Below are 24,929 nucleotides of genomic sequence, written 5' to 3'. Positions count from 1 at the left end.
ATATTTGATCCTTTTGTTCTGTGAAAGACCAAATGGGCATTGAGTCATTTTCTTGATTAAAGTTCAATGCTTAAACTAATTCTAACCTATTTACGCTGATCATAATTTTGGAAATCGTAGAGGTGAAATCTGTCTTATGCAAGTTTGACTGAGAGTAAAACAAGCTTTTGATTTGTTATGAGCCATTTTCAAAGCAGCTGGAGACAAACCTTAGCCTGGCCCTAACCTCAATGTTTAAAATCTCGAGAATTCCTGCTCCACATTCAGTCAATTGATCTCTGCCAGGTAGGGATTCTACAATCGTACGATTTAAGAAAGGGAATGAGTCAGACTGACTACTTCACATCGTTATGCAATGATTCCTATTTGAACTGCTCTTGTTTTGGCAATGAGTGCGGACAGAATTTTGCTTCATTACATTTTGTCGAGGTTCACATGAGTAATGTTCTGGACAAGGTACTCAGTTGAGCAGTGTCTGTAGAATGGTATGTCTCTGTCTCTAGAAGAGGAAGGTAGAAAATTCACAGAAAAAATAATTTACTTTGGATAATAATGGTTTCCAGGATAGATATTAACAAGTAGCCCCACCACAATGCATAATGACAATTGGTGCTAACTCTGAATTGTAAAACTTGTGTTGGGCGACTTGAATTAATATTGTTAAAAAAGATGGGAAATAGAACATTTCCCGTTGTTCAGACCAGTTTCCCAGATTTGTTTTAATTCTAGATGGGGTACCCCAGACCATTAAGCTTCTAGGTGAGGAGGAGTGAAATGGCTCCTCTTGACTGTTTAACTGCCTTAGTCAGTCACAATAATGTGAATTTAACAAGGATGTGTTTTAAATGTAACAAGGCTTTCTTGAATTAAGAAAAAGAATGAGTTTATTCTTTTTTAAACACCAAAAAGAAATAGTAAATAAATGCAATGTAAAAATGAAAAGTAAAAGCAAAAATAATACAGGACAGTCTCTGAATTGTTCATGAAGAGCAGGGAAAAAAAAGGCAGTGGATAGCACCAGTAGTGTTAACATTGGCAGCTGAGCAATCGTTCTTGAGATTCTTTCTTGTGTAGGTTGATTGAAATTCCTTTGTCCTGATTCCATTTGAATTGGTTGGCAGCACTGAGTGAATGTATATGTCTTAAGCATGCAGTGTAGAGGTGTTTAAAATGGCTCTTCTCCAAGCCATGGCCCTCACAACACTCTAGTCGCCAGTCATTAGCACACACAGAGTAGTGTTATAGTTTTTAACCCTTTTTTTGTATATCCCTAGAAGATAAAATATGTATGCAAGAGTTGGCTTTCTATTAAGAGGAGGGATAGTCAGCTCTCCAATTATCTCTCCACGTTGTTTCTCCCTGTTCAAAACTTACCTGACTCTTTAGAAGAGACCTTTGATGGACTATGGGGGTCTAGATTAGAGAGGTGCTGGAAAAGCACAACAGGTCATGCAGCATCCGAGGAGCAGGAAAATTGATGTTTCGGGCAAATGTTCATCAGTAAGTCTGGCAGACAGCGTCTGTGGCAAGAGAAACAGAGTTAATATGTTTAAAGTCTAAAACGAGTCTTTTTGGGTACTTCATTTCAGATCAGCAGCGCTTGCAGTTTTTTTTATTTCCGTAGTTGATGTGAATTTAGAATGATGCAAAATTTCCTTTCGCCTTGAAAAGTAGAAGTGGTTTATAAACACCATTATGATGAAATTTATTCTGTGCCTTCTTTCTGACGTTGAAAGTTTGGTTTAAGCAGTTTAGCTGAAGTAAGTGATATACTGTGATTTCTGTCTTCCAGTGTGATGGTATCGTGCTTGACCTAAGTAACACATCACTGGAAGGAATTGCAATCCTCAACATTCCGAGCATGCATGGAGGCTCCAATCTTTGGGGTGAAACAAAGAAACGAAGGAATTATAACCGTATGAGTAAAAAAGTCCCAGAGAAAGTTTTTTCAACAACAGTAACAGATGTGAAGGAGCTGAAGTTCTGTGTGCAAGGTAGGAAACTAACTATTGTGCTATTTACCAGGTAGGATTGCATCAACATCAGTTGGTGCCGCCAGTAGATTTTCAAAAATACTGTGAAACATTTTATTTGCATAACTATTATAATTAGCCCCTGAGGGAAGCATTTTGCAAATAGTACAGCATTGGTGAGCCCTTCTAGGAATTCACATGCCAGCTACAATATCAACGTGCATCAAATACTTCTTCAAAGTGCAGTATATTTTAAATATGTATCATGTTGATTTAGTGTGCAGTCCAAAATTAAAATTACATTTCTGGTTCATAAATGCAAGTACACGTCTGAGACATTCATACCAAGAAAGCAACAAACTTGTGTTATGGACCAGACCAGGCCAGCCCCCCTCAAAACATTTCAGGAAAGTAGCCCAGACCCTAATGTTTCTACTTGTTTTAAGCAAAGTATGGTGGATATTCAGGAGTGATGCAGCTGGTCCTACCACTCAGTTTTAAACCAAACAGAATTTATTTACAGACTACTGAATGAAACACACACAAAAGAAAACAGAATGTAGAATAACATGCTACGACATGTTATCCCCCGCAACTTAATAAAGAGCTGTGCCAATTTCCTGCAACATCCCATAAACACACCCTTTGGCAAAAAGGTGTTTCTGGCACAGGTTCTCACACAGTCAGAACACGGCCAGCAACCTGGCCCAGAAGTGGACACTGGTTGCAGATCACCTAGCCTGGATCCAGCGACGCTAGCTGGCCTGAAAGACTCCCAGTCGGTGTAAGGTCCCGGATTTGCTCCCTTGTGAAAAACCCACAGTGGAAACTCACTGAAACTCAGTCAGAACATGGCATACAGTCCGGACACACCGCATGCACACCGAATGGATCAAATCTGGCACCACTAGCCAGCCTGGAAATCACCCAGGTGTTGTAAGAGCCCGGATTTGCTCCCTTGCCAAAATGGAACACTTTCCACCATGGGATGTTGCTGAAACCTGGTCAGAACTCGGCCCGCACTCCGCACTAGCTGGACACGCCACTTGCATACCAACCGGATGGAGAGAGAATCAGCATGGAACCTCTTTTCCCAGCAGTTGTTTCTCTAGGCCCCCAATCAGTTAACTAAACCAAACTAGAAAAATTCCTGAAGTGGGAGAACTGGCCACTCCCCTTTCATTGTAGAACCGTTTATAAGAAAAACAAGCCTAAAAGCCCTTTTCCCTGATTGTTGCCTTAGGCAGTGTCTGTTAGCCATTATTAAAGTAGCTAGTTCAGACACATTGGCACCTCTGCTTTTACGACCTCTCTTGAAAAAAGCCAAGGCCAAATTAGCCTTAAAGGGGCAGTATCCTCACACTTGCATTTTTTTAAGGATTCAGAGATCATTATGACTATAAAGACATTAGCTATTATAAACATTGAAATGGACCCAATTGAATATTGTGAAAGTGAAAGCCATTGGCTTGTAACTCTGCAATTAACTCCACTCCCCGGCCACATACACCATTCGTAAATAATTTGAGACGAAACAATACAGTTCACATTTATCCTTAAACGATCTTCCAATCACACAAACTGTGTCATTGCTAAGGCCACCTAGTTCCAGCTCTGTAACATGAACCAACTACGACCCAGCGTCAATTCATTTGTTGAAATCCTAGTTGTTGGGCAGGAATTTCCAAGAAGTGGGAATCTCATACAGGTTACCTCTCTGGCTGTCCTTTTCAATGAAGGTAGGGAGCCATGCACTTGTGAGAGGAGATTCTGCTCAGGGCTTCCTCAGAAATGTGGAGTTATTCTTACTGTCCTTTCATAGCATAGACTGTCAGAAAAGGGCAAACCATGCCCCTGCTTACAGTAGCCATATTCTGAAATGTAAAAGCCCAGGCAGCTACTTTGACAGGTGCTATCAAACCCTCGGTGCATACAGTAACATGAAAGGTTGGATGGCAGGTATCAATGTAACACTTCTGACACCAGCAGCTCACTCTTCTTCAAGTCACTAATCTTTCATCATAACAAGGATAAGGTGTAAATCTAATAAATTTGCACTAAAGGCTGAGTGGGACAAGGACATAACCACAAAAGATGGTCTTTTGAATTGAATCCCTTTTGAGCTCAGTCCTGCTTGAGTGCCCTGATCAGGTTTACTGGGAACAGTCAATATGGTTGCTTAACTTGAAAAGGCTTGTTGGCCCAGTCAGGCTTCTGTCCATTACAATAAACCAAATTACATACGGCTGTGATTCCTCGTGAGTTGGGCCCACCCAGGGGGGTCACTTATACTGTCATTACTGCAGGTGAACTTCCCCTCTGATCTCCTTCAGTTTTCCCCCTAAGATTTTCAGCCCTTTTTACTATCTACCTTGCTATTCCTGATCTTTTCACAATTCCACTTCGTCTGGATCACGATTTTCAGCTTTAGCTTTATGCCATCCCTTATTCAATTCACCTACATTTCCTTCCTCCCCAAGTGCAGAAGAAAAATTGTCCATGCACTTCAACTGCTGTGGCACATGTTTTAATTGGAGATTGATAGGGAAATGGAATAGTCTTATCAGACTTGCTACATATTAAAGCATCTACAGTTCAGAGTGGTTGCGTCTTAAAGGAAATGCAAAGCCAATTAGACTTATTTTCTTGTTGTCATAGCCACGTCAGTCTGCATGTTAATCATAACTAATTAATATATTTAGTCAAAATCATTATTGTTTGTTAACTGTAGAACATTATTGAAGCGTCTCTGTTCAGTGCTCAGGATTACCCAGATGAGAGCACATATATTGCAAATGGTTATTCTTAATTTGCATTTAATTTATTTTCTGGGAACAAACAGTCCCTTTGTTGTTTTTCATGGTTACAAATTCTTAAGACTATTTATTGAGCAACCAGATACCCTTGATAATCTGTCATTGGAAGGTATTGATTTTTGTTTAAATTACCCAGTCTCAAGGGATGATGTTTCTCAATAGTTTGTTGTACCCTTTTCATAGATTTTTCTCCAGGTTATAACAAAATCGCTCCCAAATTTGTTGATACAGCTTATCCGTCACTGCCTGCCTTGATAGTCTATTATATATTCAATGAATTCTGCACAGTGTTGCAAAATTTAAATTATCATTTTTATACTTTGTAAGAGGTCTGCCACAAGACCCTCACCTTTTTTTAATCAACCTGTTTGGATCTGTTATTACTCACCTTTATAAACATCACATCCTGAGGTAGGACTTGAATCTTCTGGCCCAGAGGTTGGAATACTACCACTATTTACTCGCCTTTTTTTCCTCTTGAAGAATTGTTGTCGAATCTGTAATATATTCCTTGTATTAACATTTACTGTCTGGGTTCTCGCCTTCTATAAAGGAAATTCCAGCCTAGGTATTTGAGACTTTGATTGTGCCTAATCCTATCTATCATCTTGGTTGCTTTTCACTGCACATTTTTCATTGCCTGGATATCGGTCTCATATTATGATTGACAAAATTTTGTGCAGAGTGGTGGAATATGTTTCGCCAGTTTATGTTGCTACAACAAAAAATTATGCCTTAACTAGAAGGGAAAGCCAAAAGTAAAGATAGTTCCTCAATCTGTCCAATATGTTATTAACAGAGATCTGGAAGCATTTAGATCAGGCAGTCCATATGAGGTTAAATGCTCTCTATAACACAAGAAAACCATGGAAGGAAAATAAAACACCTTAGCGTCAATCTTACCCTGGAATTCAAGTGATTTGAGTTTGAGTCATTTAAATGACAGCCATGGCTCAGTTGGTAGTGAGTCTCATCTTTGAATCACATAGTTCCAGGTTCAATTCTTTGTCCAAGGTTTGAGCAGAGAAATCAAGGCTGGCACTCCATTGTAGTGCTGAGGGAATGCTTCACTGTCACAGGATGAGATGTTAAACCAAGGCCCCATCTGCCTGTGCTGGTGGATGTCAGTTGACCATTTTGAAGAAAGTGTTATCCCCAATGACCTGTACAATATTTATTCCCTCAATCAACAGCATAAAGCAAATGTAGTAAGTGATCATTATCACTGTTTGTGGAAGTATGCTGTGCAAAATTATCTGCCATGTTTCCTTCATTACATCAGAGCCCACACTTCAAAGCGTACATCGATTACTGTAAAGCACTTTCTGATGTCAAATGATTGTGTGATCAACACTGTAAAAATGCAAGTCTGCCTTTTCTCTTTTCAAAGTGATCTGATGAAGTATTTACACACAAACAATTTCCTCTAGTGAGAGAATTAAGGGCAACTAAATAATCTTAAATGTGATGCTAAGCCATTTATGCGTGAAATCAGGAAGCACATGTTCACGCAATAGGCTGGATTTTATGTTCCTCACCAGCAGTCTTGAAGGATAGGAGCATCTAAAAATCCAATTGATGGCCTCCCTACTGCCAACACATCCCCAACTGCCTAAAAGTTTACAATGATCAGGTATCCCACTTGTCCTTAGACCTAATGCCACCCTTTAAGTAACCAATTTCATAGTGACTTAATGACCTCATTCCGACCCCACTGGTATCTAACCCATAATTGGGGTAGGCCCACCCAATACAAGACATCCTCTAGCTGTGGGAGAGGGAAGGTCAGGTGTTGGTGACTTCTTTAGCATCATGAACCCAGCACACCTCTCTTCCCAACCCCTTCAAAATACACACCCACCTCTCTCACTGAGATCTTGATCCTAATGCATGGAAATCTTTTTTCCCCTCGGAAGGCTAAAAATGCAGAGGGATCAAGTGATTCTTGTTTGGAAAGATGTCAAGGGATGTGGATCAAAAGCAAGTAAATATGGACCAACTACAGATTAGTGACAGTATAATTGAATAGTATAACAAGTTCACGTTGCAGTAGGTATTCCTGTTCCTATGTAACCATAATGGCAGGCTAAAACGTAATTGGCACTGGCAAATGCTTATTATTGACACTGTTAATTTTTCTAGTTTAGTCATTGCTTTGCTTGCAACTGAGTTTAATCCAGAGTTCCTCATGTACACTAAGAGATGTGTTTTAAAGCTGATCATCATATCCCACAGGTCCTCTTCTGGAACAGAGGATCTGTGAGTAATAATCAGTGTAATATCATATAGTGAATATAATTATCATGTCACCACAGACTAATGGACATTCCATTGTTGGCTGACTGTAGTGACCCAAAAGAAAACAAACTTGTGGATTTTGGATGAAAATGGTAACTGGCTCAATCTTATTTCCCCTTAGACCCAATACCCTCCTAACATATGTTTTATTCTGCACAGGAACAATATGTTTTGGCTGAGACACTGGAGAACAGTCAGTTTTGTATGGTTTTATTCCAAAATAAGTCAGCGCATGCAGTAATCAGTAGATGAGAGGGAAAGTGGGGGTATTGGTAGCAGGTCGGCAATCTGTTTCATAGTTTACTGTATTTGAATGCTTTGATGTGTTGCAACCTTGTAACGTGTTCACATTTCCCTCTGAAATGACCACATCTTTTAAAATCGAAGTGCAAGTGCTGGGTTTAGACAGGATTTGGTTACATTTTGATCTGACATCACAGGAACTTGCATTTTATTAGTAACCTTCAACATCAAGAAAATATTGCAAAGTGCTTCACAGAGGCAAAAGCTTAGAATGGATGTCAAAGAGCAACGTTAGCAGCTACAATCTGAGTTTGTGGACTTTATGAATCAATTTTCCACATGGCTAGGTGTCATTCATTGTTGCTGGAATACAATGTAAGATGATCAAATAATAATTGTTGCATGTGGTATAGTTTTTCAACATTAGTGCCAAAGGTTACAAAGCCAAACATTTGTTACAGTCAAACCTTTGAACTAGCATTCAATCTACCTACAAAAGTAATTGACAAATGCAAATCATATGAAATGTCCTAATTTTTCTTTATTCTTCATCTACATTTTATACTTCTTCAAATATTGTGTTTCTTGAGTGGAGCTGATTGTTAACTTCAGGTCAATAGCAGACAGCAGGTAGAATGTAGCTGCACATCAAAGGTAGAAAGCGCTGGCCTCAGTGGCATTGATTACACTAATCGTTGAAGGCTGATTTTCATGCAGGTTTTAGAAAACAGCTTCAAATACTGTTCAGCTTTTACAGTTTGTGTCAGTAGGTGGAATAACACTTTGGCTGTGGGTTTATATTTCACTAGTGTAAGGATTCAACTGCGAGCTCTATCCATTCCACACTGCTGGAAAAACAACACAGTTGTGCTCACAAGGTAGCCCAGCAAATCAGGTTCAGGGCAAAACCAAATCACAGTTTTCAATACCAAGGGCACAATTTTCCACTTCCAGAGGTCATAAGAATAATGGCAGAGTTAATCATGTTCTTTAATCAGATTCCCTCCATCAAGGGAAACACTGGCTGTTTGGATTGACATGCAACCACATACCAATATCTGTTCCAGTCTGCAGTAGCCAGGTAATCATTACCATGAGAGATACAGGCTGTCGGTAGACATCTTAAGCTTCATTACAGTCAAATCATTGTGTTGAACTCTCTGGGTTCTCTGCTCTGTTGTACAGTTGTGCATTAAATCCTCACTCTTCAGATGTCAAAGTTATTTTGTCACCAGATGGTAAAGAGCTTTTCTAACATGCATTTATGTCTTATTAATTACACAACCCGCTGGAATTAAGTTTGCCCCCACAATTCATTTCTGCCCAATTGAGATACTCAATGTTCAAGAAACATTGGATAGGCAGAGGGATGAGAATGGAATAGTATAGGTTAGGTGGCCTTCAGATTGTTGCACTGACCTGCAAAATCATCGAGGGTCGAAGGGCCTGTACTGCGCTGTTATGTTCTAAACTCAGCAGCATATTGTAAACCTATATCTAACAACGTGGGCTCCTGACTCCTGTCTGAGAGTACATAGCTTTGGCTGTCTTGTGCAGCATGTTCTCAGTGTTAAATGTCTGCACTTCCAGTGAAAGCACTGTAATTGCAGTAGGCCTGCAAATGAGAATCAAGGCAGGATACTTCCTTGGCCTATCACTGAACCCAACTGGAGAATAACAATGTGTCAGCTTCTGTTTCACAGTCACAACCTTGCCCACAGTGTCAGCAAGTAGCTGCTGTCTCAGAGTGACAACAGCACAGGAGACATCTTGCAGCTGAAAGGAACAGTAAAATGTCAGTGGCAAAGTGTGCAGTGCTGCATGTTCCTAAAAGGTACAGTGCTACATTAACATCAGAGATACACTGCAGGTACATGCACTATGTAACAAACATACTGCATTTACACAAAGAGCATGGCAGTGTCAGAGTGAGAAAGGGAAGGCATGGTTAATGGGCGAGAGGGTAGATTCATTTCAGTTGCACAGTAAGTCAGCTGTTTACCCATTTCACTTCCGGGGATTGGACCACAGTCAGTTCTGCCTTTGCTGGTCAGTCAATTGGTGATGCCTTTTTAAAAGGCATCTGGATGGGTATATGAATAGGAAGAATTTAGAGGGATATGTGCTGGCAAATGGGACTAGGTTAGGTTGGGATATCTGATCAGCATGGACGAGTTGGACCGAAGGGTCTGTTTCCGTACTGTACATCTCTATGACTGTATGACATAAGAACATGAGAACCAGGAGCAGGAGTAGGCCGTCTGAGCCTGCTCCGCCACTCAATAAGATCATAGCTAACCTTTTTGTGGACTCAGTTCCACTTACCCGAGTTTTCGCCATATCCCTTAATTCCTTTATTTTTGAAAAAAGTACCTACCTTAGCTTTAAAAGTAATTACTGAAGTAGTGTCAATAACTTCCCTGGGCAAGGAATTCCATTGATTAACAACCCTCTGAGTGAAGAAATTCCTTCTCGGTTCAGTTCTAAACCTACTTCCTCTAATCTTGAGACCATGCCCTCTTGTCCGAGTCTCACCTACCTGTGGAAACATCCTATCTATTTCTCTCTTATCTATTCCTTCGTAATTTGATACATTTCTATAAGATCCCCTCTATTCTTCTGAATTCCAATGAATATAGTCCCAATCTATTCAGCCTCCCTCATAAGCCAATGGCCTCAACTCCGAAATCAACCTAGTGAACCACCTCTGCACCCCCTCCAGTGCCAGTACATCCTTTCTCGAGGAGATCAAATTGGCACACAGTACTCCAGGTGTGGCCTCACCAGCACCTTGTATAGCTTTAACATTACCTCTCTGCTTTTAAACTCAACCCCTTTAGCAGTGAAGGACAAAATTCCATTTGCCTTCCTAATTATTTGTTGTACCTGCAGACCAATCTTCTACAAATCAGCATGCGGCAACATTTTACCATTCAAGTGATAATCTATTTTGCTGTGACTCCAACTAAAATGTATGACTTCACATTTACTAACATTGTATTCCATCTGCCAGACCTTTGCCCACTCGCTCAATGTATCTATGTTCCTCTGCAAAGTTTTACAGTCCTCTGCACACTTTGCTCTGCCACTCATCTTAGTGTCATCGGCAAATTTTGACACCGTACACATGGTCCCCAATCCCAAATCATTGATATAAATTGTAAATAATTGTGGTCCCAACACTGATCCCTGAGGTGCACCACTAGTCGCTGATTGCCAGCCAGAATAGCACTCATTTATCCCCAATCTTTGCTTCCTGTCAATAAACCAATCCTCTATCTACACTAATGCTCTACCCATGCATTCTTATGCAGCAGCCTCACATGTGGCACCTTGTCAAAGGCTGTTTGGAAATCTAGATACACCACATCCTCTGGGGCCCCGTTGTCCACCTTGCCTAAAATATCTTCATAGAATTTCAAAAGATTGTGAAGCATGACCTGTCCTTCATGAACCCCTGCTGCATCTGTACAATGGGACAATTTCTTTTGAGATACCCTGCTATTTCTTCCTTGGTAATAGGCTCAAGCATCTTTCCCACTACAGAGGTTACGTTCATTGTTCTAAAGTTCTTCTGGCACGGTGTCACAGAAGTTAGCACTGCTGCCTCACAGCGCCAGAGACCCGGATTCAATTCCTGCCTCAGGCGACTGACTGTGTGGAGTTTGCACGTTCTCCCCGTGTCTGCGTGGGTTTCCTCCGGGTGCTCCGGTTCCCTCCCACAGTCCAAAGATGTGCAGGGTCAGGTGAATTGGCCATACTAAATTGCCCGTAGTGTTAGGTAAGGGGTAAATGTAGGGGTATGGGTGGGTTTCGCTTCGGCGGGTCGGTGTGGACTTGTTGGGCCAAAGGGCCTGTTTCCACACTGTAATCTAATCTAAAAGTTCCCCATCTTTTGTCTATTTCCCTTTTTAAACAGTGGAATCACATTTGCTATTTTCCAATCTGCTGGAACTGCTCCAGCAAATTTTGGAAAATTATCGCCAGTCCACCCACTATTTCTTCCGCCATCTGTTTTAGTACCCTGGGATGCATTCCATCAGGGCCAGGAGACTTATCTATCCTTAGTTCCATTGCCTTATCCAACACTAACTCTTCCATAATCGGCATCTCCAAATCATGTCTTCCATAATAATAATTGTTTCCAGGTCCTCACCTACCTTTGTCTCTTCGTCACTTACTGGCTAGTTATTAATCTTCCTCCACTGTGAAGACTGATGCAAAGTACCTGTTCAATGCCTCAGAGATTTCATCATACCCCATAACTAACTGCCCCATCTCATCCTCTAAAGGACTAACATTGACTTTAGCCACTCTTCTTAGTTTTATATATTTATAGAAACTTCTGCTATCTGTCTTTATATTCTAGTTTTGTTTCTCACACTCTATTTTTCTTTTCTTTATAGCACTTTTTGTGGCTTTCTGTTGACCTTTAAAGTTTCCCAATATTCTAGATTCCTGCTGTTTTTGGCCACTTTTATTGCCTTCTCTTTCACTTTGATAGCCTGCCTTACTTCCTTAGACACCCATGGCAGATTACCCCTCCTCTTACAATCCTTCCTTCACACTGGAATATACTTTTACTGAGCACTTTGAAAATTTTCTTTGAAGGTCCTCCACTGCTCGTCAACTGTCGCAACATAAAGGCTCTGTTTCCAGCCGACTTTAGCCAAGTATTCCCTCGTTCTATCATAGTCCCCCTTATTCAAGCACAGGACCCTGGTATTGGATTTTATCTTCACACTATCAAGCTGTATTAAATTCACCCATATTGCGATCACTCCTTCCAAGAGGAGTCCTAACTATGAGGTCAATAATTATTCCTGTCTCATTACACAGGACCAGATCTAGGAGAGCTTACTCCCTCGTCTGTTCCATTACATGCTGTTCAAGAAAACTATCACGGATACACTCAACACTCCTCCTCAAGGTTACCCTGACCGAGCTGGTTCGGCCAATCTACATGCAGATTATCCCCCATGATAATAGCCGTACCATTTTTGCAGGCATTAGTTGTTTCCTTGTTTATTGCCCGCCCCAACTGATGTTATTATTTGGTGGCCTATAGACTACACCTATCAGTGACCTTTTCTTGGAATTTCTAATTTTCACCCAAATTGATTCAACCTCATGCTCCATGGAACCTATATCATCTCTCAGCGCCGCCCTGATGTCATCCTTGAATATCCGAGCTACACCACCTACCTTGCATTCCTGTCTATCCTTCCGAATAGTCTGGTACCCCTGGATATTTAATTCCTAGTCATGACCATTCTGCAACCATGTCTCTGTGATGGCCATCAAATCATATTCATTCACGATTTGTGCCATTAACTCAGCAGCATTGTTACAAATGCTACGAGCATTCAGGTAAAGTGCCTTTATGCTAGCTTTCTTACTGTCATGATTCACAACATCTCTAATATCTCCTGAGTTATCCTTCATTTTTGCTTCCTTCATAGTCTGCCTTGAACTTAAACCCTCCCGTATACATGCTGACCTGCTGCTTACCTTTTCACTTATCACCATATCTCCTGTTGCTATCCCTTTCCCTTCCCTCCAACTCACAAGTTTAAAGTCTTAGTGACCGCCCTATTTATCCTTTTCACTAGAACTTTGGTTCCAGGTTGGTTCAGGTGGAGACCGTCCCATTGGTATAGATCCCCTGGTTTTAAAAATGATGCCAACGCCCCATGAAATGGAGCCCCTCTTTCCCACACCATTCCCTCAGCCATGTGTTTACTTCCCTGTTTTTCTTGTCCCAAAGCCAATTTGCACATAGCTCAGGCAGTAATCCAGAGATTATGATCCTTGAGGACCTGTTCCTTAATTTCGTTCCTAGTGCTTGATAATCCCCAAACAGGTTCTCCTTCCTCACTTTGCCTATGTTGTTAGTGCCAACATGGACCACAACAACTGGATCCTCCCACTCCCGCTCCAATATCCTGTCAAGCTGGTCAGAGATATCCAGGTAGGCAACACACCATGCGGGACTCCCAATCCAGTTTGCAAACAATATTATCTATCCCCCTAATTATATAATCCCCAAAACTACCACTTGTCTTTTTGCTCCCCCCTCTTGAATGGCCTTCTTCACCATGGCGCCATGGTCAGTTGGCTCATCCTGTCCACAACTCTTTTCCTCATCCACACAGGGAGTAAGTATCTCATACCTGTTGGATAAGGTGAAAAGCTGAGGCTCCTCTACTCCTGAACACAGAATCCCCCTACCTGCCTCACTTGCAATCACATCCTGTTGTCTCTGATCACTAACTGAATTTGAATTACTTAACCAACCAGGTGTGACTGCCTCCTGAAACAAAGCGTCCGGGTAACTCTTCCCCCTCCCTGATGTACCGCAGTGTTTGAAGCTCAGATTCCAGATCATCAACTCTGAGCCATAGTTCTTCCAGTAACCAACACTTGCTGCAAATGTGCTCACTGCCATTCACAATAGGTTGAGTGAGCTCCCATATCATAGAGCTACCAGCCTATCAGCCATTTCTACTCAGTTAATTAACATATACAAATTCACATTAAATAATTTCTAGTACTTCTCTGCTATGGTCTTACTCAATTAACTAATTAATAGAAGATTTAAAAAGTAAATTTTTAACCAATCAACTTACTTATTAACCCACCACAGAGTCATTTTTTTTTGGTTAGGGGAGAAGGGCGGATGGGAGTCACTACACATGTAATGTCTCTGGTTCGACCACTGCCCAAATATATTGCAGGCAGCACCCCCCTACACCCCACCCCGGTGTTCACCTCTGCATCTGCTCCTACACAATGGCAGGCCCTGATACTTCCTGCTGCCAGGACAACAATGACTCTTTAACTCACTATAGTGGATGCAAATTCTAAAGCTCACAATTTCCCGTCGACTGTGGGAATCACTTTCCACAATAACAGGGCAGCACCCAAAGTTGGGGGGGGGGGGGTGGGGAGCAGGTGGAGTAAGTAACAATTTTCCTGCTAGGACTTGGATGATATGTAAGGCCCAATTGAGGGACTACTCCAGTATACAGAGGTGAGGTGATGATTGAAAGCTAGCCATCTACTTTTGCCCTCTGAGAAACATGGATGGGGTCCTTGATCTTCTACAGGGTCTCTGGTGCTCCTACCTGAGCTACAAGTACTTGTTACTGCAGGTGGTAAGGAGCAGAAACTAATGCCCTGATTCAGTGATACTTCAGTACAAGAATTATTGGATGGTATCTGGGACACAAGCGCTGTTCTCTTCCCGGAGACTGGCACCAAGAGAAATTCCTATCAAGCCCCATCTGGTCTGGGCCCAGACAGTAACTCAGGTCAGTTTTGGTGCCCCTCATGAAGTAAATGACATCCTGCACTCTGTAGGGATAAATGGTGTCAAGAAACTCAGGTCAGCTGGCATCTGTGGAAAGAAAAATAGAGTTAACGTTTCAAGTCAGGAATATACAAATAAATATACTGCAACAATTTACTGAGCAAGGTCTGTTCACTTAACAAGCACTACTGCATGAGTCTAGATTATAGCAATAGTTCAGAACTATGTAATTAGTGAATATATGTCTCTGTAGACTGATGAGTGCCAGTAACTTATAGGAAGCTTTCAAGTTTAATCAGGAAGTCACTTCCCTAAGGGTCATCATACTAATAAAATGTAATTAATCATAATACATTTTTCATAACATATTCCTATCAAAGGCTATAAATTCTTTCATTATGGAGAAAACACAGTAGTGAAGTGAGATGATAAAACAATATGATAGCTATTAACTGAAAAGTTGCCGAATGAAACCTGCTGATTAAGTGTACAGTGGGGGGTTTGTCACTGAGCCATACAGAAAAAAAAGTATTGGCAGACTGAAATTCCAGTCTCTGTATAAAGATATATGAGCACATCCAGAAGACTGTAGGGGCACGTCAGATTACGTCAATGTCTTGTACTAAGGAGGAGAATAATCAGTGGATGAACTAGTTTCTGTCCACTATCCAGTGATCCATACCTGGAAGTATATATGCGTATTTGGGATGGAAACATTATGCTTTGCACCTTATGTCATCTTTAGATGAATAGTCTACTAACATGCACCATCCAGAAGAGTCATTCAGATGAGTAATTAGATAACATCCTTGTCACTGTACCTTATTAGGTACCACCGCCAATAGGAAAGCAGGACAGAGCAGAGCATTTGCAAAATATGAAAAAGAAATTGCGTAACTGCATTCAGCAAAATCCTTGCTAACTGGAGTGTTAAATGTCCGATTTTATTAACTGTGGTGTGATGTAACAGTAGGAAAACATTAAGAGTATCTTCATGGGGCTAGAGTTTCATCTTCCATTGAAAGTGCGAAGTGGTTTGTGAAATACTGAACTTGTTTTCCCAGTGCAAAAAAAATTCTTCCACCTTCCCAAAGCTGTTGACCATCTTATTGGTGGTCAGAAAGGCATTGGTCAAAAAATGCATTCAGTGCGTCTCTTCTGAGATCAGGGCCTCTATTGTGAAGGCCAGAAGAAAATTGTGTTTCCTCCCACATACTATATGATCATACGACGTAGAGGCAGCAATAGGCCGTTCAATCTATGGAGTCTGCTCTGCCTTTCACATTTCATGTGCTGGTCTCGGTTTTTTAAGTCCTCGAGCAAAGAAAGGTGCCACCATGGTGTGACAATATTATGGTGTTAAGAGGTGTATTTGTCCTGATTTTCTACTGAGGAGAGATTGTGACATAGGTGAAAAGTGGTCCGTTTAAGCTAATAAAGTAAACAGTTTCTGAAGCCTTTTTTTTAAGTGGGAACAATATGGATGAGCTCATATTCTGACAGAATTAGGATTTCAGCTTCACTTTCGAGAGCTGTTGGGGTGGTGAAAGCTGCCTCATCTCTCTCTTTCTTTGTTACAGCTTAAAAGCTTGGGTTCTCTTCTTGCTGCAAGAATTGCATGTGAGACAATCTGTTTTACTGAATTTGCCTTTGCCAAGGGTGTGTTTATGGGATGTTATGATATTGAAACAGTTGCTGTTTAGTGTTAATGCTCTATTAGTCTGTTAAATTTTCCAGTCGAGTTAAGTTATTCCAATTCATCTTTCCTTTGTTGTTTTTAATTTTAGTACATGAATTAAGTGTTTTGTTTCAAGCATTTGACCAATCGAATTGCATTTGGAACACAATGCCTTACACGTGCCTTCTAAAATAAGAAAATGTTGTGGTCTTGGCTATCATCTTAATATATTTTGAGGGGGTTTGGTCTGGTCTGTAACAACGGGAAATTGTGAACATTAGGGTATCTTACTGACCTGGCAGGCACCTTCAAATGTCACTGTTATGTGCAATGGTAATGCAGATGTGTTTTTAATGGAGTGATTCATTGTAGAGGTACCTCCTGCAAGGATAAGTTGACCTTGTATTAATCAGCTTTGTGCATTTATATTCACACAGTACGGTACTATTCCAATTATCACATGTGCCATAATGAATTGAAAATATTTTGAAGGAAGTGCTGTTAGATTCTGTTAACATGTTTTGTGCAATTACTTAATTCCACTGACAGCTCTGGCTGTTTAGAAAAAAAACTGTTTTTGTAAGTTGAAAAAGCTGTCTGCACCTGCTACCCTTCATTGCTTGACAGGTATTCTGCTTTGAAATTTAAACAGGACGCTAATCTGTTATGCCAGTTTCAGGCAATATAGGTGAAAGTTTTTGTTATTACTATAACCATTATGAATGTTTAACTGTTAATAGCTTCCGCTCAGCGTGTCATCCATTGATCCAAGACTGACACTTTTAAAAGGCTATAAAAACACGATATTCCTTTGGTGTTGTTTATTTGTTCAGACGACTACAGCGATAGGGCTAGCAAATGGGACTAACTGGGTTGACGGAAATGATGGATTGAATGGGCTTCTTCTGTTCCGTAAGGTCCTGTAATTTTAAATTAGTAATACTTAACTGTTCCTTGTTACTATGTGATCAGTGACTACTGTGCATTTTTACACTGATAACCTGTTTATAAATAAACATTTTTGGGCTTGTTTATTATGGATTCAAAGATGGGTCATAACGTGATTATGTACTTCCTACAATTGAACAAAGAGGAAATGCAGTAATGGTGAATACAGCTAAAATTAATAAAAGTGGATTTGGCAAAATAGATAGTAAAATTCACTAGAATTGTCTACAATATAATTTACATAGATCATGATTACTCTGACCCATCAGCAGTCATAAATATGCCAGGCAGGCCCAAATGATGGTTAAATTGAGTCAGTTAGTTAGATATTTGAATGTTGTTTGGTCCATTTCATGGTTTAAGTACTGCTGCTTGAATAGCCTTTTCACAAAACTTCACGATGCATGTGAGGTTTATAACATGTTCTCTATAACATTCCTTCATAAGGGGTGGCACGGTGACTCAGTGGTTAGTATTGCTGCCTCACAGTGCCAGGGTCCCAGGTTTGATTCCAGCCTTAGGTGACTGTTTGCACATTCTCCCCGTGTCTGCGTGGGTTTGCTCCGGTTTCCTCCCACAGTCCAAAGAGGTGCAGGTCAGGTGAATTGGCCATGCTAAATTGCGCATTAGTCAGAGGGAAATGGGTCTGGGTGGGTCACTCTTCCAAGGGTCGGTGTGGACTGGTTGGGTCGAAGGGTCTGCTTCCACACTGCAGGGAATCTAATCTAATCTAAACAAAAATGGCATTGACAGAAAGGTGGTGAAATAAATGAGGTGTCACAGCTGAATCCAGAGCCCTGCTTGTGACTTGGGTGTATTTACATTGAGAATTGTTGCAGATGCCATCATATGTAGAATGGGATCACAAGGTAAAGGTATAAGTCTATAATTTAGTGAGGCACCATTGTGTTTAGTGCCATTGTATGCTTCCAAAAGCCAGTAGTCAGGTGATAGCAGGTGTGGGTAGGAAGGAAGAATTACAGAAGGCAGACAATCTACTGAAAACCATAACTTAGCAGCACCTTGCTGTCCCATTGACTCAGTGCATCAATTGCACAAGCCTTATGCAAACTTCTGATGTGTGAGGAATTGACTAATCTCAATGATCAAAACTCTCATTTCCTAACTCACAAGCTGTATAATAAAGTGTAACCGTGACTGTCACTGAGTCTAATTACAAGTCCTTTGAGATGATTATGAGACATAACATATTTAATGACCTTGTGTGTACATAAGTAGTTCTTAAAAATTGCAGAATGTGACCAAACATTTTGACAGAATATTTGTTGTCTGTTGCTTCCCAATGAACAAAATGTTATCTTCTGTTTATCTAGTCCCTGTTGATTCAACAGGTTCTTACAGCTTTCTACGTTGATGAAAAGGTTAGATCTAATGGAATACAGAGAAAACTAGCCATTTGGATGCAGAATGGCTAGTAGAAAACGGAGGGTGGTGGTGGAGGTATAGTTAGTAAGTTTGCAGCTGACATCAAAATTCTAGGTGTAGTGGACGCGAAGAAAGTTACCTCAGAATACAATGGGATATTGATCAGATGGGCCAATGGGCTGAGGAGTGGCTGATGGAGTTTAATTTTGATAAATGCGTGGTGCTGCATTTTAAAAAGCAAATCAGGGAAGAACTTATACACTTAATGGTAAGTTCGTAGGGAGTGTTACTGAACAAAGAGACCTTGGAATGCGTTTATAGTTCCTTGAAAATAAAGTTGCAGGCAGATAGGATAATGAAGGAGATGTTTGGTATGCTTTCTTTTATTGGTCAGAGCATTGACTAGGAATTGGGAGGTCATGTTGCGGCTGTACAGGACATTGGTTAGGCCACTTTTGGAATATTGCATGCAATTCTGGTCTCCTTCCTATCAGAAGGATGTTGTGAAACTTGAAAGGGTTCAGAAAAGATTTCCAAGGATGTTGCCAGAGTTGAAGGAGAGGCTAAATTGGCTGGGGCTGTTTTCCCTGGGGCGTCAGAGGCTGAGGAGTGGCCAATAGAGGTTAATAAAATCATGAGGGGCATCAATAGGATAAATAGACACAATCTTTTCCCTGGAGTGGGAGAGTCCAGAACTAGAGGGTATAGGTTTAGGATGAGAGGGGAAAGATATAAAATGTTCCTAAGGGGCTACTTTTTCACGCAGAGCGTGGTGCATGTATGGCATGAGCTGCCAGAGGAAGTGGTGGAGTCTGGTAAAATTACAGCATTTAAAAAGCATCTGGATGGGTATATGATTAGGAAGGGTTTAAAGGGATATGGGCCACGTGTTGGCAAATGGGACTAGATTAGATTAGGATATTTGGTTGGCATGTACAAGTTGGATGGAAGGGTCTGTTTCAGTGCAGTACATTTCTATGACTCTTATGACACAAACCTTAAACTTATTTAAATTATAGCACAGATTCCAAGCATTATATTTTTCTCTGTATCAGATTCAACATTCTTCATCTACCGTGGTGTGATTTTACGTCTAAAACTGTGTTTTAATTGATGTGGAAATGTATATGTTGTTTCATGTAACATAAGAAATTGAACATAAATATTGTAGTATTGAATAATCCAACAGACATTATTTCAACTAACTACTATCTAGATTCATAAGTATCTGGGTAATATTAAGTTAATAGGAGGAGTATGATTTGTGATCCATGATAAGATGCATTATGAAATAGTTATACCCTCGGGTCCCATGCTATGATGCAAGTGATGATATGATGAGCACGGCTCTTAAAGGCATACTGACCATGAGGCAAAGCTAAAACAATTTTTGTTTTAATGAAGTCAGATTGCCCACTGTAAAACTCTGCTGCTATTGAAATTGCACAAAGACTTTATTGGAAATCGTATTTGTTGCCAGGAAACAATCTGCAACTGCTATATTCACAGCATGCGTCAACATTGTACAAATATGCAATTAAAGGCCTTTAGCTAATCAACTGGGCTCTGAGTGAGATTGACACTGTTTCATGTATTGGTTTAGTGGTGATATGGGAGTTGGCCCAAGCATCCAAAGTTCCAGTACCTGAGTTCTAGATTCTGATCATTATCTAATGAATTGCTCTGGCAGGAAGTAAATGGGCACTTGGATTAGCTCTTATTCCAGGAAATGATCCTCAATAGCAAAGAATGGAATTCAGTCACCAAAGTAATTCTGTCTGTCTGTTGGTGCTTGGACAACATTTCATGTCAAATTGCAGCCTACTCTTAAGGCAGTGGTTAGGTTGTCTCCTGCTTGTCGCTGTAGATGACACAATTCCAAAATAAAGAGCATGAATCTCAGTTTTAGGAAAGGTTTGACATCTCCATTCTGCTACATGGATCATGACAAAAGTAAAATTGTGGTGAGGAAAAACAATGCTTCTTGCTACCTCCAGCGGCTCAGCTTAATCTCTCCCACTCCTGTCGTTTATCCCAGGTGTTTTTTTTTTAAGAGGCATACTGGCTGCCACTCTATTTCTCCATTTTCTGTTGCGGTATAATATGAAATCAAATTAAAACTGTCATTTAGAAGAATTTTGAAAGCCATGCACTAACATATTTTCAGAACTCCGTGTCTCTGTTATTTGAGTGCATAACCCCACACTGTATTCCATCTGCCACTTCTTTGCCCATTCTCCTAGCCTGTCCAAGTTCTTTTGCAGCCTTACTGCTTCCTCAACACTTGTCCTCCACCTACCTTTATGTCAATTGCAAACTTAGCAACAATTCCATCAGTTCCTTTGTCAAAATCATTAATGTAAAACGTGAATAGTCATCGCCCCAACACTTACCCCTGCAGAACTCTCCTCGTCACCAACTGCCATTTTGAAAAAGACTCCTTTATCCCCACTTCTTGCCTTCTGCCAGTCCTCTATTCACACCATTGCCCAACACCAGGACCCCTTACCTTATTTAGCAGGCGCCAGAGCAGCATCTTATCAACGGCCTTCTGGAAATCCAAAAAAAAACACATGCGCTGGCTCTCCTTGGTTTAACTTGCTCATTACCCCCTGAAAGAGTTCTAACACTTGACAGGCATGATCTCTACTTGATACATGTTTTTGAACAACGTCTAAGTCCACACTTTTTACTAAGCACTTTATCTCAGTCAATCGCACTCCATTAAACTCATACCACACTGATTACTAAAAGACATGACCCACTCTCACTAGTATCCTTACATACAGATGAGAAAGGACATCACTTCGAGTGGGACAGCACATCCATCCGAGGAAAGCCAAAAAGAGACACACATGAGAATCCCTAGAAGCATGGCATTCCAACCAGAACTCTATCAACAAACACATCAACTTGGACACCCTCTGAGAAAAAGAACAGGAAATGCCGTCACCACAGAAAATGACACCTCCAACCCAAGGAAGGCTAAACACATAAATAGAAAGTGGGTCAAACGCCAGTGCTTCACTGGAAACTCACTGATGATGTTACCCAGTATTGTGACAAAATGTCTGAAAATGAACCTTCCAGCTCAGTGAGCAAACTTACGCCCAGAGCTGATTACTTGTTCTACATATTAATGCAAACAATGCACACACTATTAAGCTTTATTCCCTCATCGATCCCTGCATTCCAATCTGTCAATGCATTAATACAGACCTTACTTGATGATGACACCGACACTCTCCATTGCCCCATTCATGCTAACTCATGTCACCCCATGCCACACATCCAAAACCCATGCCCCTTTATAGGCCATATGCTAACTTGGCGCTACTCCCCCACCCTCCCCTAGCTTATCTCTCCACGCTTCAGGCTCTCTGCCTTTATTCCTGATTAAGGGCTTTTGCCCGAAACGTCGATTTCGCTGCTCGTCGGATGCTGCCTGAATTGCTGTGCTCTTCCAGCACCACTGATCCAGAATCTGGTTTCCAGCATCTGCAGTTATTGTTTTTACCCCATTCTAATCCATTGTCCTGTGTTCTCTTCTCCCATCATTACCAACCACCCTTTACTCTTAACACACAGTATGCCAAATCACCTAAACATCTAGCAAATATTAAATACAGTTGTTAAGTGTATATTGATGAACTCATTGTTTAAAGAATTTCAACACTCTGATTGTTTAAAATCCATATGTTACATTTAACTTCCTTCATCTTGTAGATAGTACACTGCTACTGAGCATTGGTGGTCAAGTGAGTCGATATTTGTGGGTGTGGTGCCAGTCAAGTAGACTGTTTTGTACTCAATGGTGTAAAGCTTCCTGAGGGTTGTAGGAGCTGCACTCTTCCAGACAAGTGGAGAGCAGCATTCCCTCAAATTTCCTTTCTGCTGCATAGGCCTCCTAAGTCCAAACGCGGCAGCAACTCCTGGAATTGAAAGTCAATGATGTGATTGATATGCCAACTCCAAGTTCTGGATCAGTGGTGCTGCAAGAGCACAGCAATTCAGGCAGCATCCGAGGACAGGCAAAATCTTGGAGCCTGCAGCTACACAGCTTAGAGGGAAGGGTTGGTGTAGAATATTCAATCACTTATATCTTGTAGTCTTTGAACACGTTTTGGGAAATCAGGAGGTGAGTTACTGCAGAGTTCCAAGCCTTTGACCTGCTCTTATCAAATATTTTTATGGGGCTTCATGGTAACTCCTAAGTTGTTAGTGGAGAATTTAGTGGTGAAATTGCAACTGAGCATCAAGTGAAGATGGTTAGATTTCCTTTGTTTGAGATGGTCTTTGCCTTGCACTTAAGGGGGTACAAGCCACTTACCATTTATCAGTCCAAGTCTGTGTGTTGTCCAGGCCTTGCTGCTTATGGACAGCTCATGCTGCTCACGATGAAGAGCTAATGCTTGAAATGTTGATTCTCCTCTTCGGATGCTGCCTGACCGGCTGTGCTTTTCCAGCACCACACTCTTTGACTCTGCTCATGGACACAGTCTGCTTCAATATTTAAGGAGTGGTAAATGCTCTGAACAACAAGCAAACATCAGCTAACATCCCTACTTCTCACCTGATGATGGAGGAAGTTCATCAATGAAACAACTATGGATGGTTGGGCCTCGGCCATTGCCCTGCGGCACTCCTGCGCCAATCTCCTGAGACTAAGGTGATTGACCTCCAGCATCTATGAACATTGAGTTCTGATGAAGAGTCACCAGACTCAAAGTATTAACTGCTTTCTCCCCACAGATGTTGCCAGACCTGCTGAGTTTCTACAGCAATTTCTGTTTTTGTTTCAGATCTCCAGTTCTTTGTTTTATATCATTAAACTAACAAGTAGTTTTATTAGTCTAGTTTTGATTTTGTATTGTTTGAGTTTGTTAGTTGGATGAATTCCACACTTCCATCCAGAAACTTCGTGTGGACTGAAGAAAGAGACAAGGATTTCAGGATTGGTCTCTGTTTTAATGTCTATTGAAAACAGAAAGTCAGACTCTTAACAGCCAAGTGACAACATGTAATTGAATGTGCAGAACAACCCAAGGATATAAAATGTGATTTTTCTCCACTTTGTACTGTTCACTTTAAAATGGTTCTCTAGTCAGCAGCCCCTTACTTTAGCATCTGTGATTTAGTGAACACAAAGAAAGAGCATGCATTTAGATACAGCTTTTCAAATCTTAAGACATCCCATGTGCTTTACACTTTGCATTGCAGGCAAACAGGATTCAAAAGTATTGCAGAAAGTCTGCCAACTTTCAACAGTAGGATAAACGTGGATTATGAATGTTAATCTTAGCCTGTCCATTCAGAAAAATCTTATGATCCCATCTTGCCTGTATCCAATTGTTTTTGCCTACAATGCAATATCAAGGTATAATTCCATATATCAATTACCTTTGATTTGAAGTATTTCCAAATGTTAGCCCTCAATTTTGATTATGCTATTTTGCACCCTGTCCACTTTTGGTTTTGTTTGAAATAATTTTCTGCATCTAGCGTTTCTGCTGTATTTTTACTATCTGATAAAATGTTCCTTGCATTCCTTCAAAGCTGAAAATTTCTGTTTTCTGAAATAGTTCCTTATACTTTATTCATTACTTTTTCACTCAGAGGGTGATTCATATGTGGAATGAACTGCCAGAGAAAGTGGTAGGTGAAGGTACAGTTACAACATTTAAAAGGCATTTGGGCAGGTGCATGAAAGCAAGGTTTCAAGGGATATGGGCCAAATGCAGGCAAGTGGGACGAGTTTAGTTTGGAAAATAAGGTTGACATGGATGAGTTGGACTGAAGGGTCTACTTATGTGCTGTATGATTCTTCATAAACTAGCTGGCAGTGCCAAGGCCAAATTTATTTCCTGTTCCTGGTTTCCCAAAGAAGGTGACTTATCGGCCAGTGGCTCCTGTCAGCAACAAGTTTTATTGGAACAGAGTTTTGCATCAATGTCCATTACCTCTGACAGCTCCTGTGTTCTTGTTTGCCAGTGGCAGTTTCCAGAGTTGGTCAGAAGCAACACATGAACCTGAATGGTTGTCCACTAATATTTGGAATGCTTGCTATTTGGATCAGTATTCTCTCCTGCTGGATTGGAATATCACAGAGAAGCATAAAGGAAACACGCCTGTGAAAACATAAGGGGAGGGAACAGCAGATTGAAGTAACATATAGTTTTGAAGTAACATATAGTTGTTGGCTCAATTAATGAGACAGGGTAGATGCAGGGAGAGTGTTCCTGATGGTGGGTGTGTTCAGAACCAGGGTCATAGCC

At 40.8% G+C, this 24,929-nt stretch overlaps 1 protein-coding gene across 8 annotated transcripts in view; it reads left to right on the top strand.

Annotated features, from left to right (window-relative positions):
- LOC122551298 (diacylglycerol kinase beta) overlaps positions 1-24,929 on the top strand; it is a 544,642-nt gene that overhangs the window by 478,899 nt on the left and 40,814 nt on the right. For all 8 annotated transcript variants that reach the window (XM_043692997.1, XM_043693004.1, XM_043692998.1 and 5 more), the window contains one exon: positions 1,793-1,994. In XM_043692997.1, the coding sequence (XP_043548932.1) occupies positions 1,793-1,994 (202 nt within the window). The remainder of the gene's footprint in view (positions 1-1,792; positions 1,995-24,929) is intronic.

Source organism: Chiloscyllium plagiosum, chromosome 7 (genome assembly GCF_004010195.1).
Source record: "Chiloscyllium plagiosum isolate BGI_BamShark_2017 chromosome 7, ASM401019v2, whole genome shotgun sequence".
Classification (NCBI taxonomy): Eukaryota; Metazoa; Chordata; class Chondrichthyes; order Orectolobiformes; family Hemiscylliidae; genus Chiloscyllium; species Chiloscyllium plagiosum.
This window is presented reverse-complemented; position numbering and strand designations above follow the sequence as displayed.